Source organism: Cibotium barometz, chromosome 31, assembly GCF_041138505.1.
Source record: "Cibotium barometz isolate CiBa-2024 chromosome 31, ASM4113850v1, whole genome shotgun sequence".
In the NCBI taxonomy this organism is placed as follows: Eukaryota; Viridiplantae; Streptophyta; class Polypodiopsida; order Cyatheales; family Cibotiaceae; genus Cibotium; species Cibotium barometz.
Window position 1 is genome coordinate 36,053,100 of NC_141076.1, and position 23,265 is coordinate 36,076,364.

General features: G+C 45.2%; 1 protein-coding gene across 4 annotated transcripts in view; it reads right to left on the reverse strand.

The window, feature by feature from the left end:
* Window positions 1-464: 464 nt before the first annotated feature.
* The window catches only part of LOC147620808 (ABC transporter C family member 2-like), a 72,603-nt gene continuing 49,802 nt past the window's right edge, over window positions 465-23,265 (reverse strand). For 2 of the 4 annotated variants that reach the window (XM_086825077.1, XM_086825075.1), the window contains 19 exons: window positions 20,169-20,234; window positions 19,967-20,041; window positions 19,774-19,881; window positions 18,366-18,700; window positions 18,166-18,259; window positions 17,833-18,000; window positions 17,539-17,679; window positions 17,204-17,404; window positions 16,937-17,035; window positions 16,488-16,640; window positions 15,829-16,208; window positions 15,543-15,723; window positions 15,101-15,424; window positions 2,598-3,354; window positions 2,017-2,138; window positions 1,653-1,898; window positions 1,430-1,531; window positions 1,015-1,336; window positions 465-853 (listed from right to left, as the gene is read on the reverse strand). In XM_086825077.1, the coding sequence (XP_086681203.1) occupies window positions 768-853; window positions 1,015-1,336; window positions 1,430-1,531; window positions 1,653-1,898; window positions 2,017-2,138; window positions 2,598-3,354; window positions 15,101-15,424; window positions 15,543-15,723; window positions 15,829-16,208; window positions 16,488-16,640; window positions 16,937-17,035; window positions 17,204-17,404; window positions 17,539-17,679; window positions 17,833-18,000; window positions 18,166-18,259; window positions 18,366-18,700; window positions 19,774-19,881; window positions 19,967-20,041; window positions 20,169-20,234 (3,960 nt within the window). In that variant the 3' untranslated portion in view covers window positions 465-767. The remainder of the gene's footprint in view (window positions 854-1,014; window positions 1,337-1,429; window positions 1,532-1,652; window positions 1,899-2,016; window positions 2,139-2,597; window positions 3,355-15,100; window positions 15,425-15,542; window positions 15,724-15,828; window positions 16,209-16,487; window positions 16,641-16,936; window positions 17,036-17,203; window positions 17,405-17,538; window positions 17,680-17,832; window positions 18,001-18,165; window positions 18,260-18,365; window positions 18,701-19,773; window positions 19,882-19,966; window positions 20,042-20,168; window positions 20,235-23,265) is intronic. The other 2 variants (XM_086825076.1, XM_086825078.1) reach the window with 2 other exon arrangements.

Sequence of the window (23,265 nt, forward strand, 5' to 3'; positions counted from 1 at the left end):
CATACATAATGTGTATAGACATTGTGGGCACATGTTTTCATATCAATGGTTACAACAAGGTTGGAAATGTTCAAACTATTCAACATTATAACTACTCTTTGTTAGTTCTACCAACACATGAGAGTTTTTGCCCCACAAAAATGAACATGCAGCTTGGTGTAGAAATTCTTGGGGAGCTTCTTGAAAGTGCCTCGGATCTTGTGAAATCGCTAGCTTGCAGAATCGACTATGTTGCTTGTGAACATTGAGCTTGAATTTCAACTTTGGCCTTGATTCTTTTTGCCATTGATGCAAAGTTTTCCAAAAATGTTATGCGCATGCGATCACTTCAAACTGAAGTACTTTAGTCTAACTCAAGCTCACACACCGTTAGATGCCATCCTTCTTAGTTGTACACACCGCATTCACACTCACACTAATGACTGAACTACACTTCCATATATAGGCAAGCTAAACTCCGGAGATGTGCGAACAAAATTCTACTTTTGATTTTCTTCATCCATTCAACAAACCTAGGAAGGATTTCTTTATTTTTAACTTCACAAACCCTTTCGATTTGTGATTCGAGGGATGGATATCCCCTCCTCTTTTCTGCCTTGAAGATTAAGAAAATTCCTTGTCCTTTGTGGACACGTTTGCATACGAGAAATGTACACTATTAAAACATAATAATCATAATAATAATAATAATAATGCCAACCCTCAGTTGGCATAATCTGACATAATATCACCTCTGTTACAACATGAATTTGATTGAATTTTCGTACTTACTCCCACTCCAGAATCCCGTCATTGAGTTCGAGTGGCTCGTGGTCCAGGCGGTTTCTCACTTGGCGAACCATGAATGCCAAACCTGCCAGTAAAAGGGTCCAGAATGATGCATGCATTAGAGGAAACAACACATCAGCTTTGAATATCAAAGGAAGGGGTAGATATATGGGATGGTTGTAACAATGCGGCCTGCAGCATGCTCCTCCTAGAGACCAAAAGGCTGGCAAAACAGAAAGCACAAACCTTCAATAACACGGGTCAATGCCGACCACCATCTCTCTCTGGGGACTTGCCGCCTTGACAACTCCTCAGCGATCGCATCATCATGTCGGCCTTGCAGTACATCCTGCAATGTTCGAACTGCACTCCTTGCCTCCTCCAATATGGTGTTGTCACCATCTATTTCAGCAATTTCTCCCAAGGTTTGAAGAGAGGATGCCATGCTCATAGCCAAGGCCCATTGAGCAGCAGTCGCCCATTTCGCACATACACCCCACTTCCGCTCCTTTTCTTCAGCTGCTCTGTTGATGTCTGCCTTGAGATCAGCCTCACCCATAACAATATTCTGCACATACACAACATGCATCAACATAGAAATAATCAAAGTCAATCCTGAAACATACAAAAAAGATCTGTATGGACTAGTGAAGGCTCCTACCTTCAAATACTGTGCATTCGCGGATCCTGTGCTCTGAACCATTTTGGAGAATGCACTGCCTTCATTCAACAAAAGCTGTTCTGGTGTATCCATTTCCAATGCCTGTACCGCCAAAATACATAAGCGATGCAATGAACCATTACTGATCGCACTTTTGGGGGAATGAATTACCATATAAAAAATAAGAAACCACATTGAAGCCAAGGATGAACTATAAGCATACCCGTCCAGAATCCAAAACAAGTATACGGTCACAATCAATTATGGTGTTGATTCTGTGAGCAATGATCAGCATTGTACAGGACTTGAACTCTTCACGAATTGTTCTTTGAATCAGGGCATCCGTTGCAACATCCACAGCTGCCGTGGCTTCATCTAGTACAAGTATTTTGGATCTTCGTAGCAATGCACGAGCAAGACTAAGGAGCTGCCTTTGACCCACACTGAAATTCTCACCGCTTTCTGCCACCTGCATTGACCAGGCAAGAGGTACAAATCAACAACATTTCAATTTGTCTATATTGAAACTCTTCTGCATCTAATAACTATAGAAGTCAATAAGCAAACGACAGGAAAAAGAACAGAACCTCTGCATCTAGACCCAGAGAATTTCTTCTGATGACGTCTTTCAAATGAGCCCTCTCCAGTGCTTCCCAAATTGAGGCATCATTGTGTTCATTGAAAGGATCCAAATTGAAACGTATGCTGCCTGCAACATTATCCAAAAGGTTTAAAGTATTAGGAGTACTTCCAAATGGTCTCACAAGCGAGCTAATGTGTGTGCGCACGCATGCACGCGTGCATGCACATGCATGTGTGAGATTGAGGATTATGAATCGGCACCAGTCTACCGAGGTTAGCCCGTGTGGGCGAAGCCATTCCAAGGGGGTGTGGTATGGACACCAGAGCTACCTTCTCACAGGTGGATCGTAGATGCATTGTTTTATCTCTATGTAGCTCCGGGGTATGCCCATGAGTGCTTTCCAATTGCATCCGTGGCTCTAGGTTTGGGGGGGTGAATTAGGGACTGAGCCTTACCCATTCCACTATTATATGCATGTGCATCCCGCGCATGCTGTGAGTTGATCATGGGTTAAGCCCAAGTTCTTGGAATTGGGATTTTACACGTGCGTTCGAAAAAAAAATGTAAGCAAAAGCCTTAGCACACCTGAGAACAGAACCGGTGTTTGTGGTATTATTCCCAATGATTTCCTCAGATCATTCAATCCAAATTTGTGGATGTCATGTGAATCGATAAGAATCTTGCCACTCTCAATCTCAACAAGGCGGAAGAGCGAATTGATCATGCTTGACTTGCCTGCTCCAGTGCGGCCAACCACACCAATCTTTTCACTAGACCGAACATTAACAGAAAGGCCAATCAGAACAGCAGGTAGATCACGGCGATACCGCATGACAACATCCCTGTACTCAATAATACCCTCAGAAGGCCAGCCAGGAGGTGGCCTGTTGTCCTCAATTACAAGCGCACCTTCCGGGGGCAATTCAATGTATGTCCCGACCCTTTCAACTGCATTGAAGCTGTTCTCAGCAATACTTGCAAGACGCAAGGTGAAGGTCAGAAGGCTTGTTATGTTCAAAGCATAGCTAAGAAGCAATCCCATCTGTGAAGCAAAAGAAGATTCGTTACTCGCACGCTGGTTACCCAGTACAGCAAAGGTGGCAGTCATCCATATCATCAGGCCTCCCAAGAATTCAAGGCGTATTGCAAGCCACCTGTTTGAAGCCATATTGATGAGGGTGAAACGTGTATTGTTATTAACAGCCTTTGCATTGATTTCTGACATCCTTTCCTGAGCTTTGTACGCACGAATAGTGGCCAACCCATTAAGCGCTTCCCCCAACTGTGCGTACACTGGAGAGCGCGTTATTGAATCCAATCGTTTCACCTCTCGTGCAGTAGACTGGCAAACAAGCAAAACGAAAAATGTCATGAAGTTCACAATTATTTTTTAAAAAAACTAGTTTAAAGGGCTTATCTAGTTTATGGAACCTCTCTCTCTCTCTCTCTCTCTCTCTCTCTCTCTCTCTTGACCCTAGCAGTTTAGTCCTGTTTGGAGCCCACTGCCAACAGGAGCCCAGTTTAAGCAGCAAAGCGCGGCCAACAGTCCACCACAACAGCCCGGTAGCAACCCGGTTTAGCAGCAAAATGTCCACTACAGCAGCCCCATTCAGAAGCAGGTCACAGTTCAGTAGCTGGCAGCACGGCTGGACGCGCAACACCCTGCAACAAAAGTCAAGTGGCCCACTGTCCAGCTCATCCCGCCCTGTGCTCACAAGAGATGCAACTGCTCTAGTACCTGTCAACAAGCGCAAGCCCACCAAGAACCTTATGCAGCAGCAAAAAGATAGCAACAGAGCCCTTGCACACCACCCACCGGCAGATGTGTGGAGAATGGTGGTGAGCTGTGATGTGAAGGCAGGTAGGGGGACAGAAGGATCCACATCCTTTTGGTGGTGATGGATGTGGTCGGTGTAAACAGGGTCAAGCTCGTGATCAAAATGGACCTCGGTGTAATGTGAGATGGGGTGAGGCGTTGAGAAATCTGTTGCGCTTGACCATGGAACTGCAAGGTGGCTTGGCCTGGTAGATTGCCATGTGCAAATGAAAGAAGTGGTGGAGTTCTATGTTCGGAAAGAGGATGAGTTATACGGCTTGGAGGAAATTCTGAGAACATCGCCCCCTGCACCTATCACATGCCTGGACACATGGCACTCCTATGCACGATCCCTCTATCATGTCCCCCATCAGCCACCTCTACCCCCACCACTGGATCCCCGCCTCACCACCTCCACCTTCACAAAGGGCATGGTCCTCAAGGCCATCTGTATACTACGTAATGGGTGGGCCCAGGATCACAAGGGACTCACTGCCCACCAGGACATCTTACATGCCAAAGATACCCTAGCACCCCTACTAGCCTACATGCTCAGTAGAGCCCTTTGTGAAGGATTTCCACCCTCTTGGTCAGCTAACACCATCATCCCCATCCTCAAAGCCGGAGATCCACTTGATCCTAATAATTACAAGACAATTATGATTGGCCACACATTGGCCAAACTGTATGGATCAGTGCTAGAGGCAGAGCTCAATTCATTCGTAAAGAGACAGGGATGCAGAGCCTCAAGATAGGCAAGCCCTCGGAGGAGCTACTCTACCCTTGATCACCTCTTCATCGTTCCGTCATTGAGGGTAGAGCACGACATCAAAGGACTTACAACTACTACAGTACCCCGAGCCCACCTCCTACAGCCTCTACAAAAGATAAGAGTCCCATCTAACATGGTTTGGAGCATCATCGCCCTCTATGAGTTCCCCGGACAAGTGAGAGCCCCAAGAGGTACATCGTAGGAGACTATTGGGGCGAAACGACACTACCCTCTATCACCCACTCTTTTTGGCCTCTACATTAATGAGATCTCAAGCTTCATTGAAAGTTTAGGCGGGGCTGGTCCCACACTAGCAGGCATATTAACCCCCCTACTACTTTATGCACATGACATCATCCTCCTTTAGATTCAGCCGAGGGGCTTCATACACATTTGGATGGCTTACAGGATTTTTGCAATCTCAATGGGACCTCACTGTTATAACCTTAGTAAACCAAGGTAACGGTCTTCAATACCTCCCGCCCCTTCACATCCAGATTGTGCTTCACATACAGAGGGGATCCTTAGGATATTGTCTTATCCTATGTCTACCTTGGTGTCACTTTCAAAGGCCCATGCTTCACCATGGTGCATGCAACACATGCCAGAGTGACAATGGGATATGCAGCCTTGAGCTTACTTGAGCGCCAGTGTTTCCATGCACATTTCCAGGAGCCCAGGGTGAAGGGTTGGCTTTTTGACACCCTCGTCACACTGGCATAATGTATGAAGCAGCCTTCTGAGACCAGATTTATCCGCGTGAGACCAGATTTATCCAATGAGGATTGGCAACGAGTTGAGAGGCCCCACATCATGTTGTCTCCCATATGATCTGCAACAAACCATCAGTCCCACACCAGATTATCCTGGTAGAGTTTGCTGCAGCCCCGATAGTAGTGGACACACTCTTCCAAACAATCACATGCCTCCATCGCATCAGTCGCATGGATCGCCACAAGTACCGGAGGCTTGCCCTGAAGTCCTTGAGACAACAAGCACTCATGGGCCACCTGTAGTATGGTAGGTCCGAGTTTCCACTTAGTTCTCAAGATACAGGCTCTGCATGGACCGCCTCCAACCCCTTCAGTACAGTTGGGACTCCCCTTTTCTCTAGCTCTCCCATGAGGACACCAACCCAATTATCCAATAAGATCTTCTCAGCCTCTACACCCACTGCACATGGATCACACCTTCGGAGCTCCCACCAAAGATGCACTTCTACAGAGATCACTTTCTCAGGTTCACTAAGGATGGATGTATCTAGCAGTCGGGCTACCTAAGTGTTCATATGTTCCATGCCATATGTGGATTGCAATTGGCCAAATATGGGTTTCATCCCACCGCCTCAAAGTGGAGACAAGGAGAGCTAAGTGCACCTTTAGATTTGGGGAGCTCTACTGCGACCCAGGGAGGGAAGGATCTGCCGATTATGCCACGCAGAGGTTGAGACAAAGGAGCATTACATATGCCGCTCCCCAATATCCTATGAGATCCACGAGAGGTTTCACTGTTTGTTCCATGAGGGATTTGGCACACTTACCAAGATCATTGACTTCTCAGACCAGCGTTGTTACGTTCCAACATGCGTGTGCTAACCCAATATTACGGTTAAGGGTTAACTGGGATGTGGGGACCTAGAGGGTTGACACCTGGGCTAAGGGCGCTAGCAAGAAGAGATCGAGATTTGCTAAGAGCATATAATTAATATGCCTAGGGCTAATAATGGCTAAAAGCTTATAAATAAAGCATGAAATCTAATAAATAAAGCAAGCACCAATAATAGCCGGGTTATTGCTATATAAGTGACCTTAGGGAGAACTATGTTACGTCCCGACATGCCTAGGATTAGCGTGTGCTAACCCAAGATTAGGATTAGGTTAACCTAGGATTACAATTAAGGCTTAGTTTGGAAGTGGAGACCTAGAGGGTTCAGACGTGGACTAAGGATGCTAACAAGAAGAGGTCTAGATTGGCTAAGAGCTTATAATTAATAGCCTAGGGCTAATAATGGCTAAAAGCTTATAAATAAAGCAAGAGCCAATAATGTCACGTGCATCCCGCACTTGGATGCCATGTGGACATATCTATACAAGCAGGTGCAGGACCTGGAGTGGAAATTGGTCCCTTGTGAGCCCCAGTCCGGGACGAGTCAGCCAAGGTTCCACTTTAAGCATCCGAGGTCAAGTGTACAAGTCCCGTACATGGTCTTGGTCAAGTGTGCAAGTCCCGCACATGGAACAGTGCCAGTCCTTACTATGAGTCAACCTCTGGAATGATAAAAGGTGTTCCGAGTGTTGGGCTTTAGCCAGATGCCGGGCGACTAAGAAGAACATGTAGTTGCATGTAGGATTTGCATAGTGTTGGGTTGTACCTAACACTTGTGCTAGCGAGGGCAGCCCATGGGCCATGGCTTTGGCCCATAAAGCCCATAAGCATGTGTGGCCAGCCCTTATAGGGCATAGGCCTTAATGGCCAGCCTCTAGGAGGCAAGAGGCCAGACGGCCAGCCCCCAGTGGACATGGACTGGCTGTCCAGGCCTAGAAGGCTTGGACAGCCAGTCGCCCAGCCCATGGAGGGCTAGTCCAGCACGCAGCTAGTGCACAAGGGCTTCCAGGCAGCAGGCAGCAAGGCGGTGGCCAGTAGATAGCAAGGCACCCAATTAAATGGCATATAAACAGGTTGTGCGCAAACAGGCCGACAACTTCTAGAAACCATCGACCAGCATCTAGATTACTATATAAACATGGCTTAGCCAAGGCTCTATTCATCTCATAATTCACGAAGTGCTGAAGTGTTCTAGGGCCAGGACAGCCAAAGGGAGCATAACGCAAAGGTGAACTTGAAGGTCAAGGACCAGGTCATCTTCAGGCAGAAGGTTTACAGCCAAGGGAAGATCTCTAGAAGTCAGTCTTTTTCTCATCATTCAATAAAGTAAATACACTATCCTTGGTGAGGGCCCTGTAGAGGATATTTGGGAACCCATTGGGTGTACATCTTTATTGCGATTCGCCTCTCTCCCCCTCTCTCTTACACTCTTACTTTTGCTACATTGTGCAATCGTCAGGAACCCAAGTGCTGAATATTCATTATCTGAAGTATAATCCTATCTGTAAGCTTCCGCATGTTACACAGTGGTATCCAAGCTTTGCCTTTTACGGTTTGGACACGCAAATCCAGTGGAATGTGTGTATGTTCGAACCAAAGACTTTTGATCAGGCACTCCGAGATGAAGCATAACAATGGAAAACCAGAGACCTCCAAGCCTAGAGTAGCCAAGGCAACCACTGCCTCTGGCAAGGGCCAGAACTAGACCCGGTCATGGTCTACCCCAGGAGCCTCGGGCTCCAAGAACTCAAACAACGGACCTCACCTTACTCCAGACTAGAAGACTCTAGCCAACAAGACAAGTGGTAAGATCAATCCTAAAGAGTAGGAACAATACAAGGGGGAGCGGTGTTTCTTTTGTCATACAAAAGGACAAAAATGTGGTGATCTACGTTTAGACCGCCCAGACAGTGGCAAGTACTTCGGAGAAGTACAAGGCTCTACATGATCAGTTCCAAAAGATCTTTCTTGGGGACAACTTGCCTCCCAAAGTTCCCCCACCTAGACTGGAGAACCATAAAAGTGAGCTCCTCCCAAGTTCCGAACCCCCCAGTAAGTTTCCATACCACCTGAGCAAGGCCATGGAGATGAAGTTGGACTATCAACTCCAAGAATTACTATAGTCCCGTTTCATATGATCCAGTGTGTCTCCATTCGCAACCCCCATCCTTTTCATGAAAAAGAAGGATGGATCCTCTCAGCTTTGCAAAGATTATCGAGCGCTCAACAAGCTGACAATAAAGAGCAAGTTCCCTATGCCTCGGATTGATTATATCTTAGAGAGGCTGAATGGAGCAAAGGTGTTTTCAAAAATTGACCTCAAAAGTGGCTACCATTAGGTAAGAATTGTGGACAAGGAAATCACTAAAATTGCATTCTGAGAACTGAGCGATCCAACTATGAGTTCATGGTCATGTCTTTTGGATTAACAAACGCCCCAACTACGTTTAACCGCATGATGGTATGGGTTTTTAGGGACTTGATAGGAAAGTAGTGTATCTTCATCTTTTTCGAACGACATATTGATTTTCTCAGCTACGAAAGAGCACATGACATTGACATTGAAAAAGTGGTGACATTGCTAGAAAGCAACGAGCTTTATGCCAATGAGAAGAAATCAGAAGTTTATTTATACAAGGTTCACTACCTTGGATATATAATCAGTGTCGTAAGGCATCCAATTAGATCCTACAAAGGTGGTGGAAATCCTTAATTGGGAGATTCCGAAAACAGCATATGACATTAGGTCGGTGGGTATTTGCCAAGCATATTTAACCCACATCGACAAGTTTTCCGACATCTCGGCGGCTTTGACTGATCTGCTTAAAGGCGTCAAGACTCGGAGGCAAAAGATTAAGATGACTCCTTGGGGTTTATAGGCTTTCAAGGACCTCAAGATTGCATTATCTAAGGCTCCTTGTTTAGCATTAGCCTCCTAGGATGACCCATTTCAAGTGATCGCCGATGCAAGTAACATCGCTATCGGAGCCGTCTTGCAACAGAATGGGCATCCAATAGCTTACATGTCCCATAAGTTGATCCCTGCATAGAAGAACTTCTCAGTTTATGACCGGGAACTTCTCGGGATGATATTGTTAGCAGTCATCCCCTGCCTATACACTATGTCAGGGCCTCTATTGTGGGTGTGCCCGCCCGTTTTAGTGTCTTCCCATTTTTCCTCACTCTCCGTATATTTTTCCTATTTTTCCGGAGGTGTGTATGGGCTGTCGGATGCCTTCAGGTGCTGCCCGACTATCCCTCAGTGCTGGCCGATTGAGCCTTTTGCTGGTCGTGGGCAGCCACGGCTGCTGTCGGCTGTTTATGGGCTGGCCGACCAGCAGCCAAGGGCCATATAAAATGGCCCCTTGCCCCCACACTCCAGATTGTACATTTCCGGGATTTTATGTGCTGTATATAGCAAAGTTACACAGTTTCTCTCTCTCTTTCATCTATGTCTTGCTCTCTACATCAGTTGTCTTCATTTCCGCTGTGCATTCTAACAGATACAAGCCATGATGCATTGGAAACATTTTCTTTATAGGCGCAACTTTGAGGTTCGCACAGATCACCAGGCTTTGCGTTGGCTTCAGACGATGCCAAGCGCAAATTGGAGTGACTAGCAGTTTGGTGGAATAATCAGGTATCTTCCAAGCGAGGCCAACCCAGTGGCCGACACCTTGAGCAGGAAAGGAACCATGTCCCACATCCAATCCACACGGATGGAATTTGCCAGCCAGCAAGCCCCTAGTGGGCATGGACTAGTTGTCGGCCAGGCCTAGAAGGCTTGGAGGCTGGACAGCCAGTCGGCCAGCCCATGCAGGGCTGGCCGACTGGCTGTCCAGCAAGCAACCAGTGCACAAGGGCTGCCAGGTAGCAACCAGCAACGCGGTGGCCAGTAAATAGCAAGGCGCCCCATTATATGGCATATAAACAGGTCGTGTGGAAGGCAAAATAAACAGGCTGACAGCTTCTAGAAACCACCGACCAACATCTAGATTAGTATATAAGCATGGCTTAGCCAAGGCTTTATTCATCTCATAATTCACAAAGTGCTGAAGTGTTCCAAGGGTGAGGACAGCCAAAGGAAGCATAACGCAAAGGTGAACTACTAGGTCATCTTCAGGCTGAAGGTTTACAGCCAAGGGAAGATCTCCACAAGTCAGTTTTTTTCTCATCATTCAATAAAGCAAATACACCATCCTTGGTGGGGGCTGAAGGTTTACAACCAAGGGAAGATCTCCACAAGTTAGTCTTTTTCTCATCATTCAATAAAGCAAATACACCATCCTTGGTGGAGGCCCTGCAGAGGATATTTGGGACCCAATCGGGTGTACATCTTTATTGTGATTCACCCACCCTGCATTTCGCCCCCCCCTTTCTCTTCGCTTATCTCTTTCCACCGGCCTTCTCTCTCTTTGCTTCACCCACCCTCTGCATTTCGTGCCCTTTCCCTCTGCATTTCGCCTCCCCCTTTCTCTTCGCTTATCTCTTTCCACCGGCCTTCTCTCTCTTCGTTTCACCCACCCTGCATTTCGCCCCCCCCCTTTCTCTTCGCTTATCTCTTTCCACCGGCCTTCTCTCTCTTCGCTTCACCCACCCTCTGAATTTCGAGGCCTTTCCCCACCCACCCTTGCTCAGGCCCCCATGGCAGCAACATAACTCTCTCTTGCACCTGTAGCTGAGCATCTTGTAGGTCGCATTTTTTGAGTCTCCCCCAAAGGGGAGAGGGTACCCTTGAGAGGGGACTCCTTCCACCAACAGCCCTCTCCTTTATCAGCAGCAACACATGGAAAGTAAGAAGTCTTTTGCCTCAGTCACCGCTTCACGATTACCGCCCATTCCTCCACCCGTGAGCAAGCCGACACCATGGGAAGCCTACCTCATGCAAGAACTGAAGAAACTCCAGGGAGAATTAGCAGCACTAAAACACGAGACTATCAAGAAAGATGAACAAATCAGCGAACTGAAAGTGCAAGTGCAAGCCATGAAGACGAAGCAAGAGGAAGCACGAGAAGGACCCATACCTACAACACTACAAACAGAAATGACATACCATGTTTCAAAGGTAAATTCAGTTAACTCACAAGATTTTGTTAAAGAAGTCATATCAGCGGTCAAAGAAAAGGAACGAATGGAAAGTAACAAAAAGGTAATCAGAGTCGGTGGTCTTCCTCAAGGCTGGGATAGGGCAGACATAGCTCAAGAGCTTCGAGAAGACTACATATTAGATACAGATGTACTTACAGCACAACTGAGCAAAGTAGTCCCCTTCGTGGACTTAGGAGACCCTATCTCTATTATAGTAAAGGGTACACAGGCAAAAGTCTCCTATATGGACAATAATGAGAAAATAGCAGTGATGAAGCAAACAAGGTCTCTCCAAGGGACAAAGGTATGGATAGCTGATGAACTCACCCCGCTACAACTCAAGAACAAATCAGCAGAGCTGAATAAAGTTAAAGAAGCAAGAAAGAATGGCAAATGGGCAATATATAGAGGAGGACAAGCAATCATTAAAGAATTCCGTACCCCACCCCCCTCAAGAGCAAATCCATCCATGGATGAAATATAGCTATTTTTATTTTGAACCTCAATTTCGAACTAGATGCAATAGAACCCATTGTAATTTAAACTCTTAAGAGTATTAAGAGTTCATTTTGAGTTATTTTTTTTTTCCAGTTTTATGCCTCTTTGGCATCGATACCCAGAGTGGAATGTAAATGGATGTACCTGATCTGTCCCATAGGTCGGATTCGGCCTCCCGTGGACGTTAATATAACTTTCTTTCTTTCTTTCTTTGTTTCTTTTCTCTTGCACTCTTACTTCCACGACATTGTGCAATCGTCAGGGACCCAAGTGCTGAATATTCATTATCTGAAGCATAATCCTCTCTGTAAGCTTCTGCATGTTATAAATAATAGCCTGGTTATTACTCTATACGCGACCTTGGGGGGAAGTATGTTACGTCCCGACATGCCTAATATTGCGGCTAGGGGCATGTGCTAACCCAAGATTAGGATTAGGATTAACCCAAGATTAGGGTTAAGGCTTAGCTAGGGCGTGCCCCAACCTAGCGTCCCATACGAGTAGGCCGAACCACCCACCTTGCAGCTCCATGGCCACAAGATCCTGTACGCTTCCTTGGTAGCCCCAAGCCACGGCGTGACTACTTGACCTCTTGTGTCTAATAAGTGATCCCAAGGTCACGTGTATAGTAATAACTTGCCTATTATTGGCCCTTGCTTTATTTATCTTCTTCCATGCTTTATGTATAGGCTTTTAGTCATTATTGGCCCTAAGCTATTAATTATAAGCTCTTAGCCAATCTAGACCTCTTCTTGCTAGGGCCCTTAGTCCATGTGTGAATCCTCCAGGCCATTGGTACCAAGCAGGCTCGTGGGGCAATTAGACCTCAAGCTCGGGGATGGTTCGAGACACTTAACCTACAGTTGGGTAGTGAGTCGCTAGCCACAATCCATCGCGGTCATGCGATGCATATGATGATGTCGGGTGGTCTATGTGACAGCTCGTTAGGGTTTCTATTCTAGGTCAGATAATCCTTGGGCGTGGTCTGTGGAGACCTTACGAGCGTTGCCTAGGACTCTTCCTGCTCAAGCTTCATAGACACAGGGACACTTCCTTGAGAGAGCTTTGGCCCCAAACTCCTCCATCGCCAGCCAACCATCACTAGTTTCTTCCGAACCCAGGAGGAGGAGGATACCAATATAGTGGATCCCGTGGACCCAAATTGGGCTATTGCCGACTCACCTGGCCTGACAAGAGCTACCTTGGACCGAGCCTCCGCATTCCAACATGCCCGATGCCCCCGGCCCCTTGAACGTCGGCCTCCATCCCCTCATCAGCTCCAGATCTAGGGCATGCTCCATTGCCATCGACCTACCTTTCCACGTGAAGACCTCTCGACCATACTCTTCAGCCCCATGCTTGATATTTTGGAGAGTGGTATACCATCTATTGGGGGTTGATGCTCCTCTCGTGTTTCATGTTTTATGCTCCTAGTATTCCATGATGAGATTTCCATGGACAGTTTTGTATCTCTCCAATGAGATAGTTTTTTAAATATTTTAAATTCCGTTCCATGATGAGATATGCCATGGACATTATTGTCTCACTTTGGTATCATAGGCCCATTGGATCTTTAGTAGACGCTTAATATCTTTTTTTGCTTTTTTTGTTTCCCTCTCATTCCTGTGTGCCGGACTCCCTGGACATCAGCCACAATCCCCTCATCAGCTCCAGGTCCAAGGCATGCTTCATCACCATCGAGCTACCTTTCTGCGTGACGTAGCTGAGGGAGACCTCTCGGCCATACATATTCACCCCATGCTTGATATTTCAGGGAGTGGTATACCATCTTTTGGGGGCTGATGCACCTCTCATGTTTCATGTTCCTTGTATTCCATGGTGAGATTTCCATGGACAGTTTTGTATCACTCCAGTGAGAGAGTTTTGATTTTGTTCTATTTTATTTTCTGTTCCATAATGAGATACACCATGGACATAATTGTATCACTTTGGTCTCATAGGCCCATTGGGTCTTTACTAGATGCTCTCTCTCTCTCTCTACTGTACTCCACTCACCTCCATAGCGTACCCCCCCCCCTCACTATATTCACACCCTATAAGGGTTTCTGTTTACCTTCCAGTTCCAGTTTCATTTTCTAGGTGCCAGTAGTATCATCTTTATTTTTTCATTTTCTGGTTTTTTATCCAGACATTGTATCAGATCCACCATGATGTAACTTTTTGGTCTCATAGGTCATTATGGCCTTTTGAAGACGTTAATATAACATTTCATTTCATTTCATTTCTACAACAGATACCAGCCAGAGGAGAGCATTCATCCTCATATGGCACAGTACTCACTTGGTTTAAGGCACGTGGACTCCAGATGGACCCGCTCCCTCCATTTCAGTATGATCCAGATTCCCCATACATTAGGCTTACACATGAGGATAGGAACTAGGTGATCCGATATGATCTATTGGGGCTATACACACATAATGCATGGATCACACCAATAGGCCCATGCCTACAAAGATGCAGTACCACAGAGATCATTTCCTCCTCTAGCCGTACTGGAGAGGCAGTGTTTCCAGGCACATTATCAGGAGCCAAGAATGAAGGGTTCGCTTTTTGACTGCCTAGTCACCCCGGCACTTATGTATGCAGCTCCCTAGGCACCAGATTTATCCCCAGCAGATTGGAGTGCATACAGCATCCACAGATAATGATGTTATCAAGGATGATACGCCGCAAACGATATGTGCCCCACCAGATCATCCAAGCAGAGTTTGATGTGGCTCTTATGTTGATGGAGGCCCTGTTCCAGACAGACACTTATACACAGAGGGTGAGGAAGAGGGAGATGGATCCACTTCGACTCCCCCGACTTGCACACTAGTCATCACAGCAGATAGCAGCCAGAGGAGAACATTCATCTTGGTATGGCATAGTACTCACTTGGTTTCACACACATGGACTACCGATGGCCTGGCTCCCTGCATTTCAGTATGATCCAGATTCCCCATACATTAGGCTTACACATGAGGACAGGAACTGGGTGATCCGATACGGCCTACTAAGGCTATACACACGCGACACATGGATCACACTGGTAGGCCCATTTCCTACCAAGATGCAGTACTATCAGAGATCATTTCCCGAGATTCACAGCAAATGGTTTCACCCGGAGACCAGGTTAGCTGGATGTCTTCATGTCCCATAGCCATTGGCCAGCTTAGGGTATCATCCCATAGAATAAGGATAGAGCCCAATCTAATCTAGACTGACCAAACAGCAGGAGCAAGCAAACCCCCAATTAAACCCAAAAACACATGCAACAGAACCACGAGGGCCAGTAGGAATTATAACCTGATAATAGACATAAGCTGCATAGAATGCAATCAGCAGTGGAAGAATAGCCCACAAAGAGGATGTGTTAACTATCCCAATCAATGCAAAGGTTGAGAAGAGCTGGAATATAGAGGTCAAGAACATGTTGGTGAAGATAGCAACGTTACGATCGATGTCTCCCGTGTCCTTAGCAAACCGATTGATTATTCTGCCAATTGGATTCCCATGAAAGAATGACATGGGTGCTCGGAGAATTGAAGCCAGCATGCCATTATGCAAGCGCTTGGCAGCTACAAGGCTGGACAAAATCACCCAAAAGGAGTTTGATAATGTGACAAGCACCTGTCACACAGAAATACAAAACAATTAACTGCACATAAAACCACACACGCATGCACGCGCACAACACAGTAAGTAATTAGTGTTAATTATTGATGATGCAGAAGATGATCAAGATTACCTGACCAACAGATAACAGAGCATAAATGCCATTGTAGAAAAAGACACTATGAGATGCTGTGGATGCAGTGTCTGTCCAAAGGGACAGCCATGTGCTGCTAGACACCCGAAACACCTCCACCATGATGTATGTAAAAAACGTGACAGACACAACCCAAGATCCACCCAATGCATTTTTGTACCTGTAATTCCAAAACTTACAAGTTGATATGGAGTTTGGTTGGAAACAAATGAACCACCATTATACGATATTCACTCTAACAGGACTGTCTGTGTTGATTTCACACCTTGCAAGGACATTCCAGCTTACAACTCCTGTTTCACGTTCTTCTTGCTTGATTAGAATAGATTTGCCTTCTTTCTTTTTCACAGGGTCTTTGTAAGAAGCACCTTCATCCTTGGACATTTTCCCATTCAATGCCACCACATCATTGGGCTTGTTGTTAGTGTTGACCACCTCTGAGCCTTCCTCCATCTTTCCAGCATTTTCCATGAGCTGCTTGAAAAGTGGTCCAGATGCCATAAGTTCCTCATAAGTACCCTGCTCTTTGATCATCCCCTCATGTATCACAACAATTTCATCCACTTGAGAAAGGAAGTGCAGTTGATTAGTAACCAGAACCCTTGTTTTGTCTTGAAGTTCGTTATGAACACACACTTCAAAAACCTGCAAAATTGAGTCATAAATGAGTTCAACAGAACATCAAAGGCAAGTGATTCCCTGGAATACAAAACATCCCTTTGCGAGAACAAGACTACAAAGCAATCAAAACAAGTGAGCATACACATCCAGACTACTTAACTGGTCTTGTGCTAACGTAGGTAGCTCTAGCAGAGTGGTGCATGGGTGTGCATGGAAAATGTGCAGATGTTTACACCTGTCTACAAAAGTGCAGCAGCACATCAAGGTTTGCATGTGTAGAAGTAAGTTCACCACGAAACCAACCTGACGAGCCACATGTGCATCAAGTGCACTCAGAGGATCATCGAATATGTAAACATCTGCATTTGCATACACTGCCCGAGCAATGGAAACTCTTTGCTTCTGCCCACCACTAAGGTTGACTCCGCGCTCACCAATTTCCGTTAGATCACCGCCCTAGAAACAATAAACATTTCAAGTTCTTTTTTAACTGTTGCAGATTGGCTTCAAAAAAGAAGAGAGCACACAACCTTAAGGAGAAGCTCAATGCATGCCTATCAACATAGCATTGGCCGATCTCATGGCTTGGTAGAGCTTAATCTCTGCTGAAACCCACCAAGCAAGAGCTCATTAGAGAGCTTAGCAACTCCCAAGCTTTGTGAGCACTGTTCAACATCAGTGCTGATTGTCTACCACAAAGTAAGATTTGACCTATGGTAGCAATACCAGGAGTCAAAGGATGTGAGACTTACCGGTAACAACTCAAGGTCTACATCCAATGCACTGACACTGACCGCACGCTTGTACCGCTGTGGATCATAGGGAGACCCAAATAAAATATTGTCGCGTACCTGCATGAGGGAAACAGGTTACACACTTGAGAGAAATAATCATCCATTTACACTTAAGGATGCCTCCCTTGTATAAAAGTTGACGTCTTCACATGCTTTATAATTATCGCAGCTACAATGGTGCACGAAGAACTTTTAACCAACACTTCCAGATGCCCTTAAACTTACTGTTGCATTGAAAATCCAAGAGACTTGAGGAACATAGGCCACAGTTCCCCTTAAAACTGATTCTGAGACAGTAACAGGAGGCAGCTCCCCCATAATGGCAGACACAAGAGATGTTTTCCCCTGGCCTGTTCCACCGACAATAGCAACCAAACTTCCAACAGGAACCTCCAGATTGATGTTTGATAAGGTAGGTACCTCTGCCTATATTTTACAACCAACTTCACAAGTCTGAGAAATAAGATCTCACCTACTTTGAATTGCACTTTCTATCAAGCTCCAACTATCAAAATAGCTCTACAAAGGTTGGTGGCATCTGAGAGCACAGAAAGAAAAACCTTTTGGTCCCAGGAAAAAGTCCCATCTTTTATTGATATGGCAGGAAGCCCAGGTACAATAGGGGGATTGGGTTCTAGCGCACGCTCTTCAGCAAGCAGCAGATCTTGCAACCTTTTCAGGGATACATTGGCATTTACAGCCTGCAAAATTACAAGCAACAGAACACCATCGGGAGCTTGCATTACTCACAAAAGAGCATGTGATTGTAAACTTTAAAGACATCACTAAATTGTATGAACAGATCAATGCACAGAGGTTAACCCCACAGTTACTTGCTAGCATAAGCACATTACCTGTGTGATCAAGTTTGGAAACATGAAAAGTGGAAATCTCAGCACAGAAAAGAGAGAGAGTGCAGTGAACGCCTTTGCAGGGGTAAGATCCCCCTCAACAAGAGTATAGATCCCAAAGGCAACGACTGTCACGAAGACGGGCATGCTATTCAGAAGAAAACTGTTTAGCTGCATTAAAACATTCAAAACCTCTGTTATTTTGCTCAGGTACAATCCTAGTGAAGAATCCGCAAAAAAGTAGGCCATTCTGTATGCTTGTGATCATGTGAGTAGAAATAAAATTGCTCATGGAAAGCACAACCTAAGACCAAATGCCACTATAAGCTAACTTACTGCTGCTAACAACTGTGCTTTCCGGAACCAGCCAAGCTCATCTACCCGGATATCCAAAACCTTAGACTGGAAACTGTTCTCCCAGGCATAACACCTGCAAATTGAAAGGACTCTTAATCTTCTTGCTTTAATCCACCAATCATTTTCCTATCAAAAAGCTCGAAACATTGTTATCTACAGAACAATGAAGGAGACCTCACTTGACGATGTCCATGGCGCCCAGTATTTCATACATCAATCCAATGCGCTTATCTGTCCGTTGCAAACCTTCCCTTGTAAGCTTTTGCATCCTGCTTATGATAAATGTCTGCAAATACATATATATATAACCACCTGTATTAGACCGAGCAAATACTCCTGTAGATTCCATACGTTTGATAAGTCTTAACTGACATTTTACCTGTGCAGGGAACAAGAGCAGCAACACCGATGCACCCACAAGAGATGAGTATCCAAGTTGGAAATACAACAGGAAAATGGCCACAGTGATGCGAACTGGAGCAGACCAGAGGTTATGTAGCTGTTGCAAGATTTGCTGCAGGAGAGGAGTACACACAAATGAGCTGCTGCATGTATGAGCTGGAAAACAAATGTAATGAGGCACTGTGTTTGGTCAATGGTTCCCTGGCTTTCATCATCCTGTCCCTCACCCATCTCATCTCAAATAAGAAAGCCCAAGAAATTTCTGTTCAGGATGTTGTGTACTCCGTCTTTATTTATTTATTTGGTCTAATTAAGTTCCGATGCATTAAAAAAGTGCAAATCTAGTCACATGTTCCATTGCGCAAAGGCTGGTTGCTAAATGAATCTATTCACAAAGATGCAATTTCGATGCAGGCTCTATCTAAATTCATAAGGTGTATATATGAAAAGGGTCCAACCTACTGAACTTGATAATCCTGCTAAACGAGTTTCTTTTGGGTGGACGCATGCTTCTTGGGAGTGACTGAAGGAGGGACTTGAAGTGTGTCTGGGGCGTGCGTGCGCATGCGCGTGTGTGGGCATGTGTGCGCCTAGCACATGCATGCTTGTGTGTGTATGTGTGAACGCGATGTGCCTGTGTTTTCTTCGCATGAATCTGGAAAACAATATAACCTGCAATAATTCTCCTCTGGTCCAATCTAACTAGAAAGGCACCCATATAAATCAATTAGGCATAATCATTAAGCGAGCAACCACAAAGTGTGTCACTCCAACAAGAGAGCTACTCAGTCTAGCATCAGCAGCCCATCTCATAGTGCATTCCCAGCCTAACCATGAATCAACCATAAAGGATGCACCATGAATTGATCATAGCTCCTAGTGTACCCCAAGGCACATGAACCAACGACCTCTCTGCAAGTGGGAAGTTTGTCTCACATCTCTCCATAAATGCACATATACCTGTTGCTGCCCAAGCTCTTGCTTGTTCTGTGTACCCTGCAAAGCCCGCAGCTTTACCTTGTTGCCCTATAACTGCAGGACTACACTCTACTCTTCCCTATTAGCCTTAACAGGATTGCAAGTTGTGAATTCTCTTTTAAATATTATGTCAGGAATGAGGATAGATGGCAATCATGCACACAACAGCAACAAGCAGCAACAAGATAACATGTACATGTAGGATACCTGTAGAGCTTCCACATCTGTTGTGATGAGATTAGTGATCCTTCCGGATGCAAAGCATTTTTTTCCCTCATGGGTCAGTCGCAAGGTCTTCCGGAAAACAGCAGCAATCTACATTGCTCAAAAATACCCAGTCAACTTCCTTCTCCTACATGTCTGTCTTACAGGAACTGGAGTATCAGAGAGAAAACCTAACCATGGTAGACCGGATACGAAACCCAACACGCATGACGTTCTGAAAGTACTGTGCTTCACATAGCACACCACCAGTCTATCCAAAGAAACAAGAGAAACTGTTGAAAATGAGAATTATTGTTTCCCTTCGACAGCCATGAATGTATTTGAAAGCCAAAATTAGCAAGCAAAAAACTTAATAGCATCAACCACCAGCCACATACCACACCAACAAATATTGACGCCCCATAAATGTACCCGATCCATGTTGGATCTCCATTTTGCATGGACTGTCAAGATAAAGAGCATTAGAGTGCTACAATCCATAAACTGAGGTTACCTCGCAGTATAGGCCATTCAGAGACATGTTTACCTCTAAGCATGAAAATTTTACTAATTAATTTAGAAAACAAAATGGCTGCAAAATCTGTGACTAATAGTGAACTATTTTTTCCAGAAAAGAGACTTCTAGTGAGTGAACTAAAATCATACAAAGGAAGATCTCAAGCCAAAAGGTAAGGAGATCTCCCTTTGGCTGCACACTCCTCCCCTGTATACATACTCCTTTGTTTGGTTGGCTTTGGTTGAATTCTTCATTCCAGATCAAATGTCATGTCTTATATTCCTCATCATACCATCCATTCTATGCGATGGTGCCTTCAGACTCCAGAGGCTTTTTTTGATGGACTTGACTGTATAGGGAAAGTTCTATTGAGCTGTTCTGTGGAGTGTGCCGCTATGAAGAGAAGCTTTTTTTGTGAGTGTAAACAGAGTGTTGCTTGAAACCAGTAGGATAGACAAGTTAAGGTTGTAGAGTGGATCTTGCTCTTGAGAGAAGTGATACTGATGTCAAGTGACCATCTGAGTAAGGGCCGCTGGTGGGCTATAAAAGCTTTTGAGGTTGAAAGCAAGTGGCAATGGTCAGCTAATGGTATGAGGAGGACATGGACAAATCAGAAATCAAGGGAGAGGATTGATGATATCTTCTTCTTCTTGTTTTTTTTCCAACTAGCCTTAGACCCAAGATCCTCCCGTAGTTACCATTTTTCACTGCCCGTAGGCACATTTTATTCACCCAGTGATGCCGCCGAGGAAGCACCTTGTGAACCCAGGACCTCCTGGTCCTAGGCAGGACTGATGATATCTCCCCCCTTTTACCTTAGTGATTTCATCAGTCCTGCCTAGGACCTCCTGGTCCTAGGCAGGACTGATGATATCTTCCCCCTTTTACCTTAGTGATTTCATCAACCAAATCTTGGCCAATATTCAAGTTATAAAAAGTCCCATGCATTCCTTTCGCAAAATCTCATTTTCCAATAAAGAGAGGGAGATCTGAAAAATGAGATTCTATTTTAGTGAAAAGACGCCTCTTTTCTGAAAGAAAAAAAAGTTTTTTTATTTTTATTTTTCAGAAGAGATTTATATTAAGTAAAATAGAATCACGCAAAGGGAGATCTCAAACCAAAAGGTAGGGAGATATCAACCAATCTTGGGCACTAGCTGTCATAAAAGTCCCGTAGGATTGGAGGAGAAGAAAATACCATGATTCCACTCGTAAATCTGCTACGTTTTGTCTGCTCAGCTCTAAAAGATCCCTATGTGCAGGGCCAAAAGAGTGTGAAGGATGTCACTCCATATACAGAAAATACACTGGGTGTCATAAACCTGAATACCCTAGAAGACCTCAAGTCTTCCAAATATGCCATGCCATGATACTAGCAATAATATCCCACGTGGTGTCAATACTCAACGAACGTGGTGCGTTTCGTAACTCAAGAATATCCTAAATCAAACATGTCTCAGCTATGCTCATCATTGATGTGCTGAAAATGAGAGCATGATCCACATGATAACTAGACACATAATGAGAACCTACAAGTGTCCTGCTAGACAAAGAAGCCGTGATTTTACTATCACGTGTATCCAACAGCCATCTTGGCACCCTTTTTTACTCTTGAATGGCTGTCCGTCCCTCATTCAATGCATCCTCCACAACACCCTCATCAATGGGCTGAACTGTGGGCTGTAACATGGGCTGATTTTCAGCCAATGGGGGCTCATTCGCAGCTGTTAGGGGCTAAATTTTAGCACCATGTTGAGCACTTTACTGTTCCGTAAATGGCTGACCCAAATCGTACAAACGTAGGAGTAAATCAAATGTGTCCTGTGAGAATACACTTAGCTAGTTTTTCATGAAAGCATGGGCTAAACTCAGTTTTCCACAAAAACAAAATCCACCAAAATCTCTACTCACCAAAATCCATTTTGTGGCCAAATCGTAGAGTCTACACCCCTTGCTTTCTGAATTGTACCCCACAAATATGCATTTAACCACCTTATCATCTAGCTTACTGCATTGTTGCTCAGGCACAAGAGCATAAGCAAGACAACCAAAATCATGCAAATGAGCCGTAGAGGGCTTCCTGCCATTCCAAGCTTCGTAAGGCATAATGGTCTACAAGGCCTTTGGTAGGGCATCTGTTCAGCACGTAAGTGACACACATAAATACCTCAAACCAAAAACCATGAGCCAAGTCATAAAATTATACCATGCACTGTGCCATCTGTCAGAATACGCAGCGGAGATGATGACCAAATCTGGGAACACGAGGAAAAACGCAGGCAGAAAAACAGCACAAGAGAGAGAGAGATGTAGGCGTGTAACTCTGCTCTATATACACAAGAAGATCCCGAGAAATGATACAAATAAGGTATGGGGGCTGGGGTCCTATATATACATCCCATAGAGGGCAGTCGGCCAGCAGAAAGAGTGCCCACGACTGATGAAAAGGTCCCATGTCACGACCCTGTGTTTTTCTCTGGACAAGATGCAGATGTGCACGGGGACATGGTGGACAGTGTGAAATGGCATCAGGTGGGAGTGAAGATGGAAGCCCATGTGTGGATAACCCCATGTGTGAAAGGGGACAAAGGAATTTTAGCTTTGAAGGTTTAAAAACCTTTAAAATCATTTATTAAGCCCTTCATTAAAAAAACGTGGCCCTTATGCTATCCACGTGTGCTTTTTGGGCAGAAAAAGCAGGAGGCGCCTAACTCTTGTGGGGCTGGTGTGCTTTTTGGAAGAGGTGGGCTGCCAGGAAGCATGGGGATGAACAACACGTGGGCTTTCTCTCTATCTGGCTAAGAGTCGACTGCAGCATACCCACGTATGAGCTCTTTGGAAAGAGAAGATGCTGGCTGCGCATGGAAGGGCTGGACTGCAGGTACAGTCCACGTGGCAGTGTACGGCTGCTGTGCAGGTACAGTCCACGTGGCAGGCCAGGCGGCTGTCTGCAGGTACTGTCCATGTTGCAGATTTGG